Source organism: Colossoma macropomum, unplaced genomic scaffold (assembly GCF_904425465.1).
Source record: "Colossoma macropomum unplaced genomic scaffold, Colossoma_macropomum, whole genome shotgun sequence".
Taxonomy (NCBI): domain Eukaryota; kingdom Metazoa; phylum Chordata; class Actinopteri; order Characiformes; family Serrasalmidae; genus Colossoma; species Colossoma macropomum.
Genome location: NW_023494791.1, coordinates 18,977,234 through 18,995,166, shown reverse-complemented (window position 1 = coordinate 18,995,166; position 17,933 = coordinate 18,977,234). Strand labels below are relative to the sequence as shown.

The window sequence follows — 17,933 nt, the reverse complement described above, 5'->3', positions numbered from 1 at the left end:
AAAGGTAAGAGCTTTGTACTTTACCTCGAGTAACGAATTTGAAACTTTAGACCTTTTAGATGAGTATTTTCCTCATTAAGAAATTTATGTAGGCTGCTAAACCCAATCCTATCACAACTCCGGATTGTGGCTATTTGGCCCAGTAGCTAAAATGTAAGGTTGTTGGTAACGAGAAGCTTATGAAGCTGCGAGGTTAGCTTGAGGTACCACAGCCAACGCTAACCCAGACCAAGGCAAAGCTACAGTTTCACTGCACCACACCGAAACTGAACCACCACTCAGACTACAATGGTGGAGGAGTTTGATAAGCTTACATCGTCTGCCATTTTTCTGCCCGTGCTGTGCTGGAACAGGGCCGCTCACCACGGCCTTTCTGTCCTTCATACCAAAGGCCCAGTCTTTAAATTCACTTAGCTAATTGATTTCACCAGCCTCTCTCTCTGAGTCACGTTGCTGGCAATCATGTGATTCCACTGCTGTAGCATGTCGAGTGCCGAGTGCTCGACACCCTGAGGATGAGAGGACAGGCCCAGCTTCTCAGAGTCGAAACGGACTGCTCACCCGTGAAGTCTGACCACGCCTGTCGTTGTAAAGATGAGGTCAGTTGCGACAGCAGTAGCACAGGACACACCAAGCTGAAAGGAAACCTTCATTCAATGTTCATCTTTTATTGACAAGAAACCTTTGATTGAAAAAGTATAAATGGCCGAAGAAGTATTGATTACGTCACCGGGGAAAATAACATCGGTAAGTTACTATTATTATTATTATTATTATTATTATTGATGGTGGTGGTAGTGGTGGTTGTGCTTTTTACCTGTTGATACCTTCATTCAAACGTCATTATTTTGTTCTCTTATTTCTCTTTTTACTTTCATTCTCTAAAAATGTTGCCATTTTAAATCATCATACAAACTTCTGCCATTTGTCCTAAAGCTTCATAAAACACAGTTTCACTTACTTTTAGTTTTTAGCTGTTATCGTCATCTGTAGTCATCTGTTTGAATCAGTGTACATAGACATAGATGATGTTCATTTAATGTCACAAGACATTGTCTCTCTTTCCTCACGTGTGTATACATAAGTAGCTGCATCTGACCACTTAGTGGGCTAAATTAAGTCTTCCCCTGATCATCTGTCTGCACTGGTCCTAAGTAACTACAAGTACAAGTACTCCTCTTACCAGGTCACACAGACTACTTGAGCTGTTCCTGGGTGCCAAGTTCTCTCAAGAAACTAGATATTCTCAACAATCTAGATTATGGCCATTTATTCAGGAGGATTTCTATGATAAGGGCAACTGTTGTGTACAAACCTTTCAGTGATGTTTCCTATGCTCATAATACATACATTACAATTTCATCAGCACTATATGCTCAATAATGATATGCTGTCTTTTTACTTTGGCAAGTATAACACAGCAGCTGTCCACTTCTGTCCATATTAATAATTGATCTATTCTTTTGAGGTCTTGGATTCACTGTGACACCTAGTGGCTCCAGCTGTTGATAACACTGACAGATAATTATTTATTAGTTTGTTAATGTTAATGTGTCCTTCTTTTAGCTTTCCAGTTTAATAGTGTTATTACTGAATTTCAATAAATGGAGCTGAGTACATGTTAGCATTTGTTTTAAGTTTTATTGTTTTCTGCCTTCACAGACTGATACAACATTAAAAATGTATGTTATCCTTGTTCTCTATCTCTGTAGCACCTCACCTCATCCCTGTTGGCAGTGGCATTCCTCACCTCATTTGGTAGCTCTATGCTCTATGGCTATAACTTGGCAGTGGTCAACTCTCCTGCAGGGGTAAGAGCTCATTAAGTGTGATGATCACATGTATAATTAGACTAACTAAAGCATTTTCATGCTCTACATGCATCTGAAAGAGATAAGAATGGATAGTACCAAAGAGAAGATATGTCACAATATTTAAAAGCTTTTATTGCATGTTAGAAAGTGCAGAACTAGTGATTCCTGGAAATTAAATGGCATTACTAATGATTTTCCCTCTATGGCCAAATTGTGGGACACAATAGTAGTAATAATAATAATAATAATAATAATAATAATAATAATTGAGAATGAAAATGCCATGTTGGTGCTTATCAAGAAAAAATAAGACTACTTATATAATATGAGGCTGATACTGGACACTATTGATAATTCAATACCACGGTATTTTCCAAATGTATTGTTGCTGTTTGAAGAAAACTTTGTATCTCAATTTTTGTCATTTATTTTTTTTTTTACATAATTTGAAAATGTCAGTCAGCTCTTACATTGTGTAAAATTTCATGATGAATAGGCAAATAGAAATGGTCCAGAAATGTCTTGTTCCATCAACTACCATTTAAAGCTGAAAACATGTTTCCTTGTACTGTAACGTTATCATTTTCAAAACAGTGACGATCAGATGAAATTGTGCATTACTAAAGTTTATGAACCTATGCTTCCCAAGCACTGGTAATCTGTGCTAAATAAATTCCTTACTGTTAATTGGTCAATCAAAAAAAAAAAAATATTCTCACTATACAAACTTCACGTGTTAAAATATACTGATTGTTCATCAGTAAGCCCTAGTTCTACAGTGTAGTGGAGTTAGGTTCCCCTAGTGGAACCGTGAACAGTAGCTCCTCAGAGGCAGTGTTCTGTGTGAGGGATTTGTCATTGAATGAGGAATGTGGATGGAATTGGCCATGTGGCTGAAACAAACCCTGGCTGAAACTCAGGGAATGTAGCCCATGCTACTTCATCATGATTCTGTAACTTCTTCTCCTAGAAAAAGAGCAATGATTACTGTATTCTGTATTGCAAAACAGCAACAGGCTTGTGATTATGGACACTTTTGAAGATTGAGGTTTATTTATCAAATATAAGGAAGTGGAATATTCCTTAGTTAAGTTGATGGGAACACTGTTTTTATAATTGAGATGTATAATATTATCAATCTCAACTTTTCTGCCATTTTGTGCCGCAGTGGTTGCCTCTAGCAGGTCTTCATGTACAGTAAGTGGGGACCTATTTGCCCTGCACCATTAGTCTGTTAATGATGAAAAGATTTAAATTTTCCTGTTTGTTATTTCTTTGTCTCAGAGCTAGCTGTTACATCCCTCATGGAAGTGGTTTTGTTTTATGCTGTATTTGGAGCACTGTATGCACAGGATGCAGGCAATTACAATTTCAGCTCAAGATTTTAGAACATAATAAACCAAATGTTCAAATTATCACAGTCATTCTGATCTGTGGAGGATTCGATGTTGGGAATTGTTAGATCAGAACAGGAAACCTTGGATTTGTTCAAAATGAATTGAGAAAAGTGATTGACGGGACTTGAGAGCCAATGAAAGCTTTTCAGCCACTCATTAGAATCAGAAATGACTGTCACACAGTTGTACTCACGAGTCAATTACAAGATAACTGATATCGTAACCTTGAAACTTTAGTAAATCAGCTTAAATTGATTAGGAAAAAAGGAGAAAAAAATGCAAAGGAATTCAGTTAAACTGTGACCCGAGGATGGTAAGTGAGAGAGAGAGAAAGAAACAGAGAAAAAGAGACATAGTGAGTGAACTGCGTAAAACCAAGGCCTGTGTTTCCACTTAGATAAATGTACGCTTTATTGAAAAGGATCTTTGAGATCTGAGACATTTGACCTAATATGGATTTTAAGGATGGATGATACTATTATATTCCCCAAATAATGTGTGAATAGTGTCATATGAGTGTCATGTTATTTGGTTTGTGAAACAAGAAATAACTGTGCAACCAAATAAAATTAATTTCCATGATGGTGAGTGGCCGTGTCATGATAACATATTTCTTCTCTCCCACTCCCTATGTACACACAGTACATTAAGGACTTCTATAACCGTACTGTTGTGAGTCGAAATGGAACGGGGCTGAATGGAGAGGCGCTGACGCTCATGTACTCACTGACCGTGTCCGTCTTTGCCATCGGAGGCCTGATCGGCTCCTTGATGGTGGGCATGCTCGTCACAAAATTTGGAAGGTAAGTCTGGAGGAGACCCCATAACATCTGGCGGTGTCTGGTCACTCTGCCAGGTGCTCCCCAGAGTTTGAGCACCACTGAGGTACATGCCACCTCATCTGTTACCCCACATGACCTTTCGTACCTCTCTGGATGACCTTGGTCACCCTCTGGAAGAGAAACAGTTTTGTTGTTCTGCCCTTTAGGCTCCAAACTTTTCACAAACTTTTCAGATGGCCTCTGTGACAAAAATATCATTGATTAAAACTTTAGGGCCAGTGTCCTAGACCCTCTTTAACTGAAGGCTAAAAGAGATTAAGGCTTAGACTAAAAATAATTTCCAATGGTGAATCACCATTGATGCTTCAGTTTGGTCCATGGCAAGGTTTAATCCATATCTTGGAAAGCAGCCCTTAAAGGGGAGTTCCTTTCAAAAATTCTGCACAATTAATTTGTATTGATGTAAACACAGTCATATAGAGTGGTTTGATGTGAAATGCTCAGTTTCAGAGAAACTTACCAAATCAGAATTGTTCACAGTGGTGGTGACAGAAACCAGATGTCTGCCTCTTCAAGCTACTTCACAGAAAGCTATTATACAAACTTCTAACAAACACATTACATCATGTGTGAGACATTGTTTTGAGACAGTTTTGAAATGAGATTTTAGGCTAAAATGTGTTGTTTTATATACTCAGGGTGAAAAGGTACATACAGAGTGTTGGAAGGCAAAATAATCCCAGAAGAAAACTTTTTTCTTTCAGATTTACCACATTTTTTACCCTCTTCAGCTAAAACTCTGAAGACATATGTAGATTGACTGGTTGTTGGTCACTGATCTTTAAATAATAATTAAAATGGATATGTTTGTGTTGGAGACCACTGGTTCCTGTCACCATCTCTGTAAAGAAAAAAGTCAGTGAATATGTTTCTCTTGAATGGGGCAATTCGTATCAAACCATTCTGAATGGTGTACATCCCAACAACTGAATTAAGCAGAAATTTTAAAACATCTGTGGAATTCCACTTTAATATTTAAGATAGTGGTGTTTTTAATATACTCTCTCCTTTAATTATATGATTTCTTACTGCTGTTGTCTCATTTATTTTGATACGTCAGGAACATTATTAAAGCTGAAATTTTTAAGATGTTTATTCTGTCACAACGTAACATTTAGCAAATACGTGAATAGGTATACACGTCACACTTCATCGCTTTAATCATTATTCTGATTACACAACTCAATAATAAGCCCTTAGTCATCTGACTTCCATTCTCAATGGGTGCATTTGCTCACTCAGAAACTATAACAGTGAGTTCAACTATCATGGCAACATTATGCTTTTTATATATAGCAAAAGGAAACACATAGTAAGCTCAGATTCTACGTAATTCCTTTGTATTATCCTCAGCATGGACCTACACATGTCCAAATATACTCAGGCAGATCTTAATTAGCTGAAAGGGACAACACCAAAGTCTCTGAATGTATTGCTGATAAGACGTTAGGTTCAGTAGAGTTAAAACAGGATAAGCTTACACCAAATTAGAGCTTATACTAAACTTAAGGTTTTCAAGGGAAAAAATTGTCCCCACCCATAATTTAATGTGACTATAAGACATCAGAATTCTTTGGCACACTCACAGAGAGACTCACAAACTCGTCTGCTCTGAGCATCTCACGGGAGCCCCGAGATTAGACTGCAGACATTTAAATGCAAATGAAAGATGATGATTCACAACCCCATTTAATGTTCTAATCAATTTTGGTCCAGCAAAGTGTTTTATAGGACTAAGGCCATCATAACGCAGAGCATGGCACAGCTGGGTGTAAATCAGGGCGAAAGTTTACCACCTGATAGAACTAATCAAGGAGGCCAGCTATTTTACTCAGCGCTGCGGTCGTGGAACATCAATTATCTGGTTTTGATAGTTAAACTCCCTGGTGGCTGGCTGTTGAGCATAACTGCCCCAGCTTAATGAGCAGTGGCAGGAACAGGAATCTGTGTGTCTGTCTTTGCAGGAAAGGAACCGTCGTCAACTCCACTGTGCTGGTCTTCATAGCTGGCTCCCTGATGGGCTTCAGCAGAATCTGTGGCTCTCCTGAAATGGTCATTTTTGGCCGTTTCGTCACAGGAATACATTCAGGTAAGATGCTAGTCAGAAACTGAACACAATAGTGAGTTGGTTACCCCATAAACCCAAAGGACTTGTATGTGGCCTACAGTTCAGTTCTTCACCCTTAGAACTACATCATTACATATTACAGCACTTTTCCACCAGACAGCATGGTATGGTACGATTACTAATCCAAATGTAGAACTATCCAAACCCTGCTCGAGCACCTGTGTGTGTTTCCCATCACATAACAGTATCTGTAAAAAAGCTGGAGTCCCTTACACTTCTGGTGATTCCCTTAGAGGCCAATAGATGGCCTCACTATATTTAGCTCCAGCCATATATACCTGTTCAGTACACTTGATTCGCCTACAAGAAGTATAACCAAATTCAGCATAGGTATTTTATGGGTCACTTAACAACAGAAATGACGACAGACTGTGTGACCTTGGAGTAGTAACAAAACCAACCCATGCCTTACTGAAAAGCACCATTTGTTTTACAGTCGTTTGAGAATATTTTATAGTAGTTATTAAGTATTACAGTAATATTTAGCTGAATATTAAGCCTGCTGCATTAACAAAACTTAACTTCACCCATGGTGTGCCCTTTCTACTTTCCCAGGGATCTCTCTGAGTGTGGTGCCGATGTATCTGGGTGAGATTGCTCCCAAAAACCTGAGAGGCTTCCTTGGCCTCGTGCCTAGTATTTTTATCTGCATTGGCGTGTTCTCTGCTCAGCTCCTGGGCCTGCATGAACTCCTTGGAAAGGTAAATCACAAAATGTCACCATCATAACATTCTAAGAAGTGATTTCCCCCTTGTAAAGTTTTTCTGAGCAGCTAAAAAAAGACATTTGTTGTATTCCACTGTGGCCATACTCAGGATTAGAAATGAATGATCGGTGTTTCTCAGCTCCTGTCCTGGAAGTCTCTTCCACTGCACGGTTTTGTGATTTATGTGCTTTAACACATTTGATTCATGTCATCATCTAATTACCAGACTCCTCATGAGGTGAATCAGGTGCAGGCAAAACACAAAGCTGTGCAGCACAGGTAGTCCTCCATTGCTGGAGTTGGGAAACACTGAACCAGCACTTAATTACGCTTTCTAACTATATGTCTATCTGTGCTGCGTTGTTTGGCAGGAGGAGCATTGGCCCTTGTTCCTCTCCCTAGTGGTTGTCCCAACATTCGTTCAGCTGATGCTGTTGCCATGGTTTCCAGAAAGTCCTCGTTATTTGTTGATTGAGAAGCATAATGTCCATGCCACCATCACAGGTGAAAGAGCTGCTCAGTTTATTCTCTTTTGTTCTGAAAGTCTGTTGAAATTTAAACATGTATTTCTGTTTTTGTCAATCATATCAAATTTTTTACTAAAAGACTTTTACGTTTTTCTGAATGAATGTGACCATGTTATATTACATCATTAATTCTTTATATTAAATTTGCCATGATATATAAAACTCTACATTGAACTTTTGACACCGTCATATAATACTGTACATTGAATTTGCCTGTGTCATATGATACTATATATTGAATTGGTAACAATAGTATAAGATATTGTACACTGAACTTGTAACACCATCATAATACTCTGCACTGAGATTGTAACAGTGATGTATAATACTCTACATTGAATTTGTAACAATTAAATGTAATATTCTGTACTGAAATTGTTACACTATCATACAATATTGTTGCTGTCCAAAGAAAAACTTCTCAATTTTTGTGGATTTCTATTTTTCTGCATCATTTCGGCACAGCTGTTCTTTACATTGTGTAAAAATTTCATAATAAATGCACCAGTACATATGCTCCAAAATCACTTGGAATAAATCTTCTTTATATTAACATACATTATAATTTAAGAAGGTTTTTCTGCTGTAAACTTACTATTTTGGATATTTATTTCCTTTGGACAGTGACAATACTGTACATTAAGTTTGTGACAATATTGTATAGCACTCTATGTTGAACTTGTGATGCTGTCATATAATAATCCACATTGTGTGCTGTGTTCCCACAGCTCTGAAATGGTACAGAGCCAAATGTAACATTCAGGCTGAGATTGAGGAAATGCAGGAGGAGCAGCGCTCTCTGTCCACGGTGGAGACCGTGTCTGTCTGGCAGCTGCTGCTGGACCCTACAGTCCGCTGGCAGGTCCTCTCTGTGGTCATCATTAACATCGGGATGCAGCTGTCTGGTATTGATGCAGTAAGACAGTGTTTATGTTTACACTTGACTGCTTAGGAAGTTTTGACAGTATTCCAGTCAAAACAGCGTTAGTGGAGAATAGAGATGATTCATCCAGATTTTGTGACCTGGCATACACATGAACAAATCTGGCGCTGTGGGGATGAGCTGTGGGTTTAATGTTGTAATATTTGGCAGTCAAATCCCTAAGCTCCTGTACTCACAGAGAACTTGCCAAGATATTGCATGCCACAAAGCAACAGTGCAGCAGTAGAGAACCAGAGAGATAGCATAGTGCCAGTTGGTCTGAGTTTTTAAAACTCTTTTATTTTTAGGATGAGGCTATTCAAGGAGTATTACCTTGCTGAATTATTTTGTGTAGCTGCAAATTAATTATTCAAATGATTAAGTGGTCAGAGAGAGCAGAAAGCTCATACTTCACCCAACAGAGCTGAACAAATTAGAATCCTTCTAGAGTGTGTTTATAGCTTCTAATTTGCTGTGCCCCGCCAAGGCAATAAATAGATGCTATTATTAAAGCAAATCAAATATAACTAATCCTACAGTGGTCACACACCTTAGTTAAAGATATGTTGTCTGAAAGTTTAGCATTACAATATTTGTACTACCAAAGTAAATTGAGAAAGATGTCAACACTCATGACACATATAACATCTAGATTTTGAGAGGGTTGGTCAGGGCATGGGTGCAATACAGAAGACAGTCACAGAGAACATTCAGCAGTCTGTAAATTCATATGCATTGTTAAATATCTACAGTTTGTCTCTTTAAAGAACCATTTAAGGCACTATTTTTGTGTATATGGTACAGTGACAAATAAAGTTGATTTTTGAGGACGGGTTAGATTTTGAACAAAATAAAGACAGTGCTGACATTTCAGTGCTAATCATCATGCGAGCCCTTTAATCAGTAGATTTGATTTTCTCCTCTGCTATCTATAATGGCTGCCATGGAAACTGAGTATATTTTTACTTAAAGGTTCACTTTATAGTATTTGGTTTTGTGTACCAAAAACATCATTTTTATCTCTCTTTAACCTTAATTAGGTTGTTTTTGTTGTTGTTCCATTTCTTTGTAAACTAAGGCTTCACTATGGCATGTTATGTGGTATTATGTAGAACAGAATTGTATTCCCAGTCTCAGTTTGACAGAATTCACAAATTTATGACATTTTCATTCATCATCGATGTCACTACAATACCCAGCATGCATTACACAAATACAGCCAAGCTAATGTAACTTTTACATTAGTCATTGAACAAGATAGACATTTCAGTTAAAGAACACCTGTAGAGGCAGTATATCTGGATGAGGTGAATGCTGAAGCCAGAGGGATTGGCTAGCTTTCTGGATGTCGCTCTTGCCCCACACACAAGAGGATGTGGTTCCCATCCACACATCCACGGAGCGTTAGCTAAATATGTAATTGTGCTGGTTATCACCATTTTCCCAAATATATTGAACCAAAACGCTGATTTTCAGGTTCAGACCATGCCATGATTGTGTAGTAGTAGTATGAGGGGAGATTAAGGGAGCTAAAAGAGCTCTGAGGACTTGAGCTGGAGTTCTGGGTGGCTTCTGATTGGAGCTAGAAGTCCGGATCCCTTTTTCTTTAAATTGTGGCAGGACTGACATAGGACTGAGGAACAGGGAGCATTAGACTAGAAGCAGGAGAGATTACAGGCATGTTCCTTCAAATTTCAGTTATTCCATAACTCCATTTAGTGGTTATTGGAAAGGATGTTAATGCACCACAGAAAAATGATGTAGGGAGGTTGATGTAAGGAAGTTGTATTTTTAGTCAGTACAGAATATATGCCAGATAAAGTTTTTTTCCTATTTCAGCCACAGAAAAAGGAGCCAAACTGACATAATGTTAAAGTGTCTTATGGTATGTTAAGCTAATGTTAAGTTGTTGAGTTTTAGGATTTAATTTGTTGTTCTTCACTTCTCACGAGTAATTTCTGTCATTTGAATAATCCATGCTCTCCACTCTAATGATGATTTGAAGAAGCAGTAATGTTAGTTATCTGGCTTCCTTCTGCATTCACCAGCTAGCAACACTCCCAGTACTCCACATCGAACAGTTGTATTTTTTTCAGAAGTTCCTTCCATCTTGAAGATATGCCATTAGAAGGGAGATTTCCTAGTCTCATTCTAAAGACTGCTGTGGTACCGCTGTAGGATTCAAGTAGGGATTTTACAACTGATGTAGCAATAGCTAAATTTTTCATTTTGGCTGAACCATCCTTTAAAGATATGTATCCTCTGTTCTGATTGTCTGTGCTATATTGTGCCTCATTTTAAAAGCAGTCCAGGCTAAAACACTGCTTATAACTTTACCAGGAATGGGCAAAGCCAGACTGCTATAGATTCAATATGTGGATGCAGTATATAATATAGAATATATAGGTGAATGATATATTTACATATTATGTAAATGCTCTGTTTTGTGACAGTACAAAAAGTAATGAACATGGTCTGTTTTTGCAGCTTAGTTTTTATATGGGCTGTGTAGGGAGTAAACAGTACATTTTGAGACAATAGCAATGTTTACATACTACATAAACTCTGTTTAAAATAGTGAGGATACAAATGAGTTTTTCCATGATGTGGACACAAACAAACAGACTGAAAACAGATTAAGAGTCATAACTGCTTAGATAGATGCAGATATAAAATGATGGTGTCTGTCAATCATGACATAGTGGAACATGAATGAAAAGACAGAGAGGGAGAAAGAGATAGTGTGATTGTGTGCGTGCGAGTGTGTGTGTGTGTGTGTGTGCAAGTGTGTGCATGCATGTGTGTAAATGGGGCTGACAGGTGGTGAGTCTTGGCTGAGTTGAGCCGAAGCAGCAGGAGAGAGGCTGGCCGTGTGTGTCCTCTGCACTCCCAGCAGCTCTAAAACCGTCTGTGTTCCCTCTGATTACCCCCCTGCCTAAACTCGCATACACCCTTCCAGCCCCAAAATTGAATCTGAAGTGTTGTACACCGGAACCGTGTGGCCACGATGTGCCACCTGTACAAGCCAAAATCATCACCCCCCTCTCTTTTCCTCTCTCACCATCTCTTCCTCTGCCTTTCCCTCTGCCTGTAGATCTGGTTCTACACCAATGACATCTTCGAGAATGCTGGGATTCCGGCCCCTGAGATCCCGTACACCACCGTAGGAACAGGGGCCATAGAGATCATTGCAGGCCTCATAGGGGTGAGTATTTTTATTCAACCAAAAGTCTTAGAAAATTGGAACAGATTGTTTCACAGCTTTGGTCAACATTAGCAAATCAGAGGTGTCATTAAGGCTCTTGTAACTATTTATGGCCCCATGTACTGGGGTATGGTAGAGGTTAGGTCACTGTCTGACCTATTTTTAGATGTAAAACATCTCATAGGCCTGGTTTAAAACTCTTTTGAAAGAAGTATTACTGAGTCAGGCGGGGAAAAACACACTAAAACATGGTGTCTATGTGCTGCTGTAAGTCACACTCTAAATCCTGAAATAATAATTTAAAGGTCTAAGATGTTGTGTCAGATTTTGCGAGTTTTTTTGTCGTGTCAGATTTTGCAAGTTTTTTTGGACCACATCATATGTCTTTACGTATCAACATCACAGGCTCAATGAGAGGTCCACTTCAGTTTTAAATACAAATAATAACCATTATACTGATGTAGATATGATTTACTTACTTAACCAAAAGTTTATGTCCTGCACCAAGCTTAGACTAAGCACAACTGACATTATGAAATTTTCTTCTGCTTGTTTTGTGCAATTACACATTTCCACCAAATCACCAAAACTTACATAATGTATTTATAATGCATCATTGTATAAAATATAATGAATCATGGTCATATATTCTGAAATCATTATCTTTCTGCTGCATGAAATTATAAATTTAAAGTAACTTCAAGGCCTGCTGAATCTAACTGTATCACAATAAAAGCAATATTAATGAACTTTACTTGACCTATGCTTGTTTATGATTGGTTAAATTAAAATCAGAGCAGAATTAAATCAACCAGGCTGCTCTCTGCATCACATGGTACCAAAAAGGGATTTTTAGAGCTACACTGCTTCCCCAAAGAACATGTCGATGGATCTGTAAATGAGATATGTAATTGTGAACTTTTTTGAAGTTTACCAAACCTACCAGGATTTTTTCCATGAACTGTACCATATGAATCTAAGATAAGCAAAGAACCATTTAGGAACTTGTATTTTTAAGAGTGTATGATCAATGTAGGCGACAATGATAGGACCAAAGGAATGAATCACTGTGATGATTTCTGGCCCAACCGTTGAAAAATACATTCCACGGTCCATGAATGGCATAGTATTGGAGCTCTTTGGTGCTTCCCTTTGACACAGTAGCTTTGACAGTAGAATTGTTAAGTCAATGGTATTGAGTGAGAATGAGCTGCTCCTTGTAGCACTGTGCTAGAGTTGTATGGAGAGCAGGCCTGTGTGAGCTGTCCCTCCGGAGCATCTCTGCCCCTCCGTCTGTTCCGTCTGCTTCACTTTGCTTTTCTCTCCATCTTCTGCAGTGCACTTTCTCTAGTTTTCCGCTCTGACACTCATAGAAAACAGTGTATGAAATGAGGAGAAGGCATTAGAGAGACGGATGATGCTTGTTCCCGCCGGCTCCTTCCCTGGGTCACATCTCAGTGCTGTAATGGAGGCCAGACGCAGTCTCCCTCTCCCAGTCGTATCGCTTAGCCAGGATTTAGTGATGCACCAGCAGCGGCTGGAGGAGGCGAGGCACGCTGTTAGTCAGGAGAACTCATTGCTGTCAGTGTCAATTGGTCCTCACTTGGGAGGCGAATGGCACACGGGAGGAAGGCCAGAGATTGGTTATAAAATTACAGCTATTCATTCTGCTGTCAGCTGCTCTCCGCACCCTCCTTTAAGTCAGCACACTGCTTTGGCTTTCATCTTTACTAACACTTAATGAAAAATTTAACATTCCACTCTTATTGTTCCAGAGTCTGAGTTCAGAAGTGCAGTACCAAATGTGTTAAAGCAACAACAAGGAATTTCCAAAATAGTGCCATGACCAACTAGGACAAGCTCAGAGTTTTCCAACAGAGGGCTTGTTAATCAGTGAGAGCCTGTGAATTTCCCCATTTTAATGCATGAAAATAGAAATACTTGAAGTAACATAAAAGCTTGCTGGGTCTACCTGTATCTCAATAAAAAATCACTTTTAGTTTTGGCATCATTATGATTGGTTAGACCATTCCATGTCCAACAACTGCCATTTAGTATGTCAAGAAAGATGCTACAGAACATATTTTCTTTTGTCTAATGTGATGGAATTTTGTGAAGTTATAGTTACATAAAGCATATATAGTAGTTATAGTTATAGACAACAATCAAATTTTTACTGTGTATTGTTTTGTTTAAAATCAGCAGTCCTTTACAACCAAAAGGATTGATGATTAGTCATAAAAACTCACTTTTTAGACTTGTGGTTTGATCAATATATATAAAAAAAAACACTCAGAACAGGAGGAAATTTAACATTTCAGATATGGACACTAAAGGATTAAATTCAAACCATTGCAGAATTAAATCAATCAGACTGCAATCAGAGTTTGCCATCCAAGAATAATGAAGATACATTAAGTTTTGGCAGTCTTGAAGCTCTGCTGGTGCTTGAATTCCTGTTTTTGCCAGTACTAAAAACTTGCCTACTGGTTACAGCAATCCCTGATCAGTCTTATTATATTAATGAATCGATGTGACTAAAGAAAAACAAGGGAAATGTTAGTGAATTCACATCTTTCATTAATTCCTTTTTTTAGTGCTTCACTATTGAGCGGCTGGGAAGAAGGCCGTTGATCATTGGGGGTTTTGCAGTCATGGGAATGTGTTGTGCTGGGATAACAGTTTCCCTCATACTACAGGTGAGCATTACTGGATCTAGAGAAACTACTTATCTCTATGTATTGGATTTATTATTTTGTAAAACTTATAGCTTATAGTATTCCCTGTATAAAAGACTGTGTCATGCTTTTATCATCCTTACTTAGGTGCATGTGCAATTCATGAAGTATGTAAGTGTGGGCTGTGTTGTCGGCATCATTGCTGGGTTCTGTATAGGACCAGGTAAGTAGTCCTGTGCATCTATACGTTCTACTCTTTTTTTAAGTAACTGGCTTTTGAAACATTGCTGCCTTGCTGCATATGCTCAGACATGGTCTCCAGAGTATTGTTTAGACTGGATCAACAGATGGCCATCCTTTGACCCCAGATTTCCCACGACGTCTGGAAGTAGGGAAATAGCGACACCTGGAGGCAAAATGTCAGACCATAAAATTTGGAAAAAAAAATGTCTACAGGTTCCTGAAGCCTTAAAGTTCTTACCTCATATATAGTTACAGTAAAACAAAGTGCATTATTTATACATTTATTAGTTTATTTCCTAACTTGAATAGTTTAATAATGATTCCTAGACTTCTTGAGGAAATCTAACCTTCAGAATGGAAATTTTGTGCTTTGGATCAGAAAACACATTCCTTCTTCATTCTCTGCTCATGTATACTCATGAAGTGACCTCACAGAAACTAATAAAGTATGTATATGTATAATGTACAGTTTATCTTATTACTGCTTATGGTATTATTGTACTACAGCTGTAACTTTTTCTTATGAAATACATCATAATTAAACCGCACATTGCTAAGTAACCTGGATTTAGAAGAGCGAGGTGTATAGTTCATAAGTTTTAAAGTGCATAAGTTGCTCTTTTAGCGATATATCAATATCAAGCATGGAGTTTATGCATGCCACAAGAGCAGAGCAGAGGAGCACTGCTAAAATGATGAATGAGACTGCAAGCACTTTACTCTGTTGATGTATTATCCAACCCCACTCCAAAATCTATAATTCATTCTCAGGCCGCAGTCTCAATCGCTGTAATTACGTCTTTAATTAGGATTTTTTATGGCTCATTGTTCATAAACAATGATGAATATGGCTTTTTAAGACAAAATCCTGCATGAACAATGAATTACAACCAGAGCTCCATATCAGTTTAACTGCAGCACGCCTTCTACTGCAATTATCATGCACAAATAATGAAGCCGCCGCTTGGCTTGTTCCTGAATTCATTAGACTTGAAATAACACCTTGCGCCTGCTTATTTTTCACTTGTAACCAAAAGGGATTACAAGTTAAGCACTGGAACAATCCCTACTTCCTGCATATTGAGATAACGAGCAGCTCATAAAGCTACTTTATTGTCCTCCTCCCACCATGAACTGTTGCATTATGGAAAAGCACTGCCTTATGCATTTCTATGTATAATATAGGTATATATGAACGTTATGTTTGCACATGCTTCATATAACAATGTATATACCTTAGAAAAAAGAGGTTGAGTTTCAATTATTAGCAATAATCAAATGAATTTTGCTTTTTGTTTTTAAGCTGGTGTTCCGTTCCTGATCACGGCCGAGCTCTTTAAGCAGTCTCACCGTCCTGCTGCGTATACTGTGGGAGGCTCTCTGAACTGGATGTCCAACTTCACCATTGGCTTTATCTTCCCTTTCTTACAGGTGCTATAACTGATTTATGTTCACAGTTTATTCAAAATGGCATTCCACCCAAAATCCACTACATAATATGTAATTCTTAGCCAACACAACATTGGAGTATGTTATGGCATTAACAATGTTCTGTTGCTTTTGTACAACAGAAAAAGTAAAGAAACCACAAATTATTTCAGATATGTTCAGGGTTATTATTGCCAGTTTATTCTGCTTAAAAAGTAGTTACACCACAAACATGGAGTGAAGCAACCATTTTCAGCAACCATTTCAGTGGTCAGCAGAATGACACAGGTAAACTGCTGTTCCTCAATATAGTACCACAGGAAGAACTCTTTGCAACCAGATTGTATAGTCTGAACTGAATGTTGCACAGTTTCCCATCAACACTGTTTGAAGCAGTTTAACCAATATGCATTAGGTTGCCCATAGTGGAACACAGTAAAAGACCAGACGTGTGACTCCATTGTTTAGGAAGTGAATGCTGTCAAAAGTCAGTAAGGCACACTAAACTTCAATCTACTGGCTGCAAAACATGCTTTATGAAGCATAAGGCAGCAGTGAGGTTGTGGTCACTCTGGGATTTTATATTTCCCATATACTTTCACAGACCCTTCATATGCTGCTCCTACCATCTCATTGTTCCTTTGGCCTAAGTTTGTTTAAGCTTGTACCCTTTTGTCTCTCTGCCACAGATGTCTGCTGGATCCTACTGCTACCTGGTGTTCAGCAGTGTGTGCTTAGCAGTAGCTATCTATGTGTTCTTCGTCATTCCTGAGACAAAGAACAAGACGTTTGTGGAGATCAGTCAGATGTTTGCCACTAAAGAGGCAGTGGTAGAGAGCCAGGCCCTCAGTCAGCCGGATCAGCTCAAACTGAAGAAGATGAACGGATATGGAACGCTAGAAAACGGCTCACTTGAGTTCGACAGCTCCTCCTCCTGTCCCTGATCCCAGAGAGGGAGAATTTAATCATGTGCTCTGTTTCTGTTTTCAGCAGGTTCTACATGGCTCAGTTAACTATTTTCTGAGCCAGCGCATACATTATGTGGCCATTATGTCACATATTAATAGAACCTGTAAGAATTTTAAGAATATTTATTCAGTGGTATAGTCTATTCAAATACAGATTGTGTTTTTATATATTACTTGGAGATTTGTGAAAACACCTTGCTTGAAACCTAATTAATGCTGTATTTTCTGAAGTAATTTCTTTAACATTGAAACAAAGGTGCATTTGTCTTCAATCTTTGTAATAAAGGATATTGTTTGTTAGAGAATATATATGACTTATACACAAGATGGTTGTATAAAGATGATGTATTTTCTGTTATAGGACTCCGGCTTATTAGAAAAATAGAAATGAAGTTATTGTATATGTGTCGTATAACAGTGTACATAGATGCTGTATCAGACTTTCCTCTTCTTGATTTTATTCTGACAGACGTTCTGATAGATCTTTGCACATGATATTGGTCACTCTGTTGAAATGCTGATTTATCTCAGTGAGAGCTGTTGTAATGTTGCAATACAACTTCAAGCTCAATTTATGACATGGCTATCTTTTAATTTCAACATTATCCCGTTATTTTTTTATGTTAGTATATTTGTAGTCATGCTGTCAAGACTGTCATACGGTGCTCGAACAGGGTTCAGTTGCCATAATTTTCATGTTGTGGATGAACAATAAGATGTATGACAAACTCTGGAGTATATTTTCTACTCCAACTATATTTCCCTTAATGTGGATTGAGGTTCTCTTTTTATAACACGCAAATAAAAGACTTTCAAATGGATCTGTGGTACTTCATTTATAGAAAGCATCAGGGGGGCAAGGTGATAAAAGCTTACAAAGCAGGATCTGAGGAGGTTTCTGCCAAGCAACTCCAGTGCCAGCCCAGAGCGGCTTCATTAACTCACTGAGGAGGCGGATTTAATGCTTAATTAAAGAAAGGCTTTCTTTCTCACCTTACTCTATCGGTATTGAGCTCCTGTATCGATCAACTACATCTAAAAGCATTATACGGTTTTGTTTTTGAGCGTTATCCAC

At 38.3% G+C, this 17,933-nt stretch overlaps 1 protein-coding gene across 1 annotated transcript; it reads left to right on the top strand.

The window, feature by feature from the left end:
- The first annotated feature begins 516 nt into the window (after window positions 1–516).
- Window positions 517–17,517, top strand: slc2a15a (solute carrier family 2 member 15a). Its single transcript, XM_036573448.1, has 12 exons — window positions 517–747; window positions 1,713–1,811; window positions 3,854–4,014; window positions 6,018–6,142; window positions 6,737–6,882; window positions 7,259–7,391; window positions 8,143–8,330; window positions 11,431–11,541; window positions 14,139–14,240; window positions 14,367–14,442; window positions 15,766–15,893; window positions 16,580–17,517. Exons 1-12 carry the CDS (start codon window positions 703–705, stop codon window positions 16,832–16,834), a joined length of 1,569 nt encoding a protein of 522 aa, XP_036429341.1. The 5' UTR covers window positions 517–702; the 3' UTR covers window positions 16,835–17,517.
- The last annotated feature ends 416 nt before the right edge of the window (window positions 17,518–17,933 follow it).

Excerpts from the sequence above, each read along its gene's own strand:
- slc2a15a (XM_036573448.1), top strand. The coding sequence starts at position 703 with ATGGCCGAAGAAGTATTGATTACGTCACCGGGGAAAATAACATCG. Across the intron at positions 14,443-15,765 it reads TGGGTTCTGTATAGGACCAG|CTGGTGTTCCGTTCCTGATC; the intron begins GTAAGTAGTCCT and ends TTTGTTTTTAAG. Across the intron at positions 15,894-16,579 it reads TTATCTTCCCTTTCTTACAG|ATGTCTGCTGGATCCTACTG; the intron begins GTGCTATAACTG and ends TCTCTGCCACAG.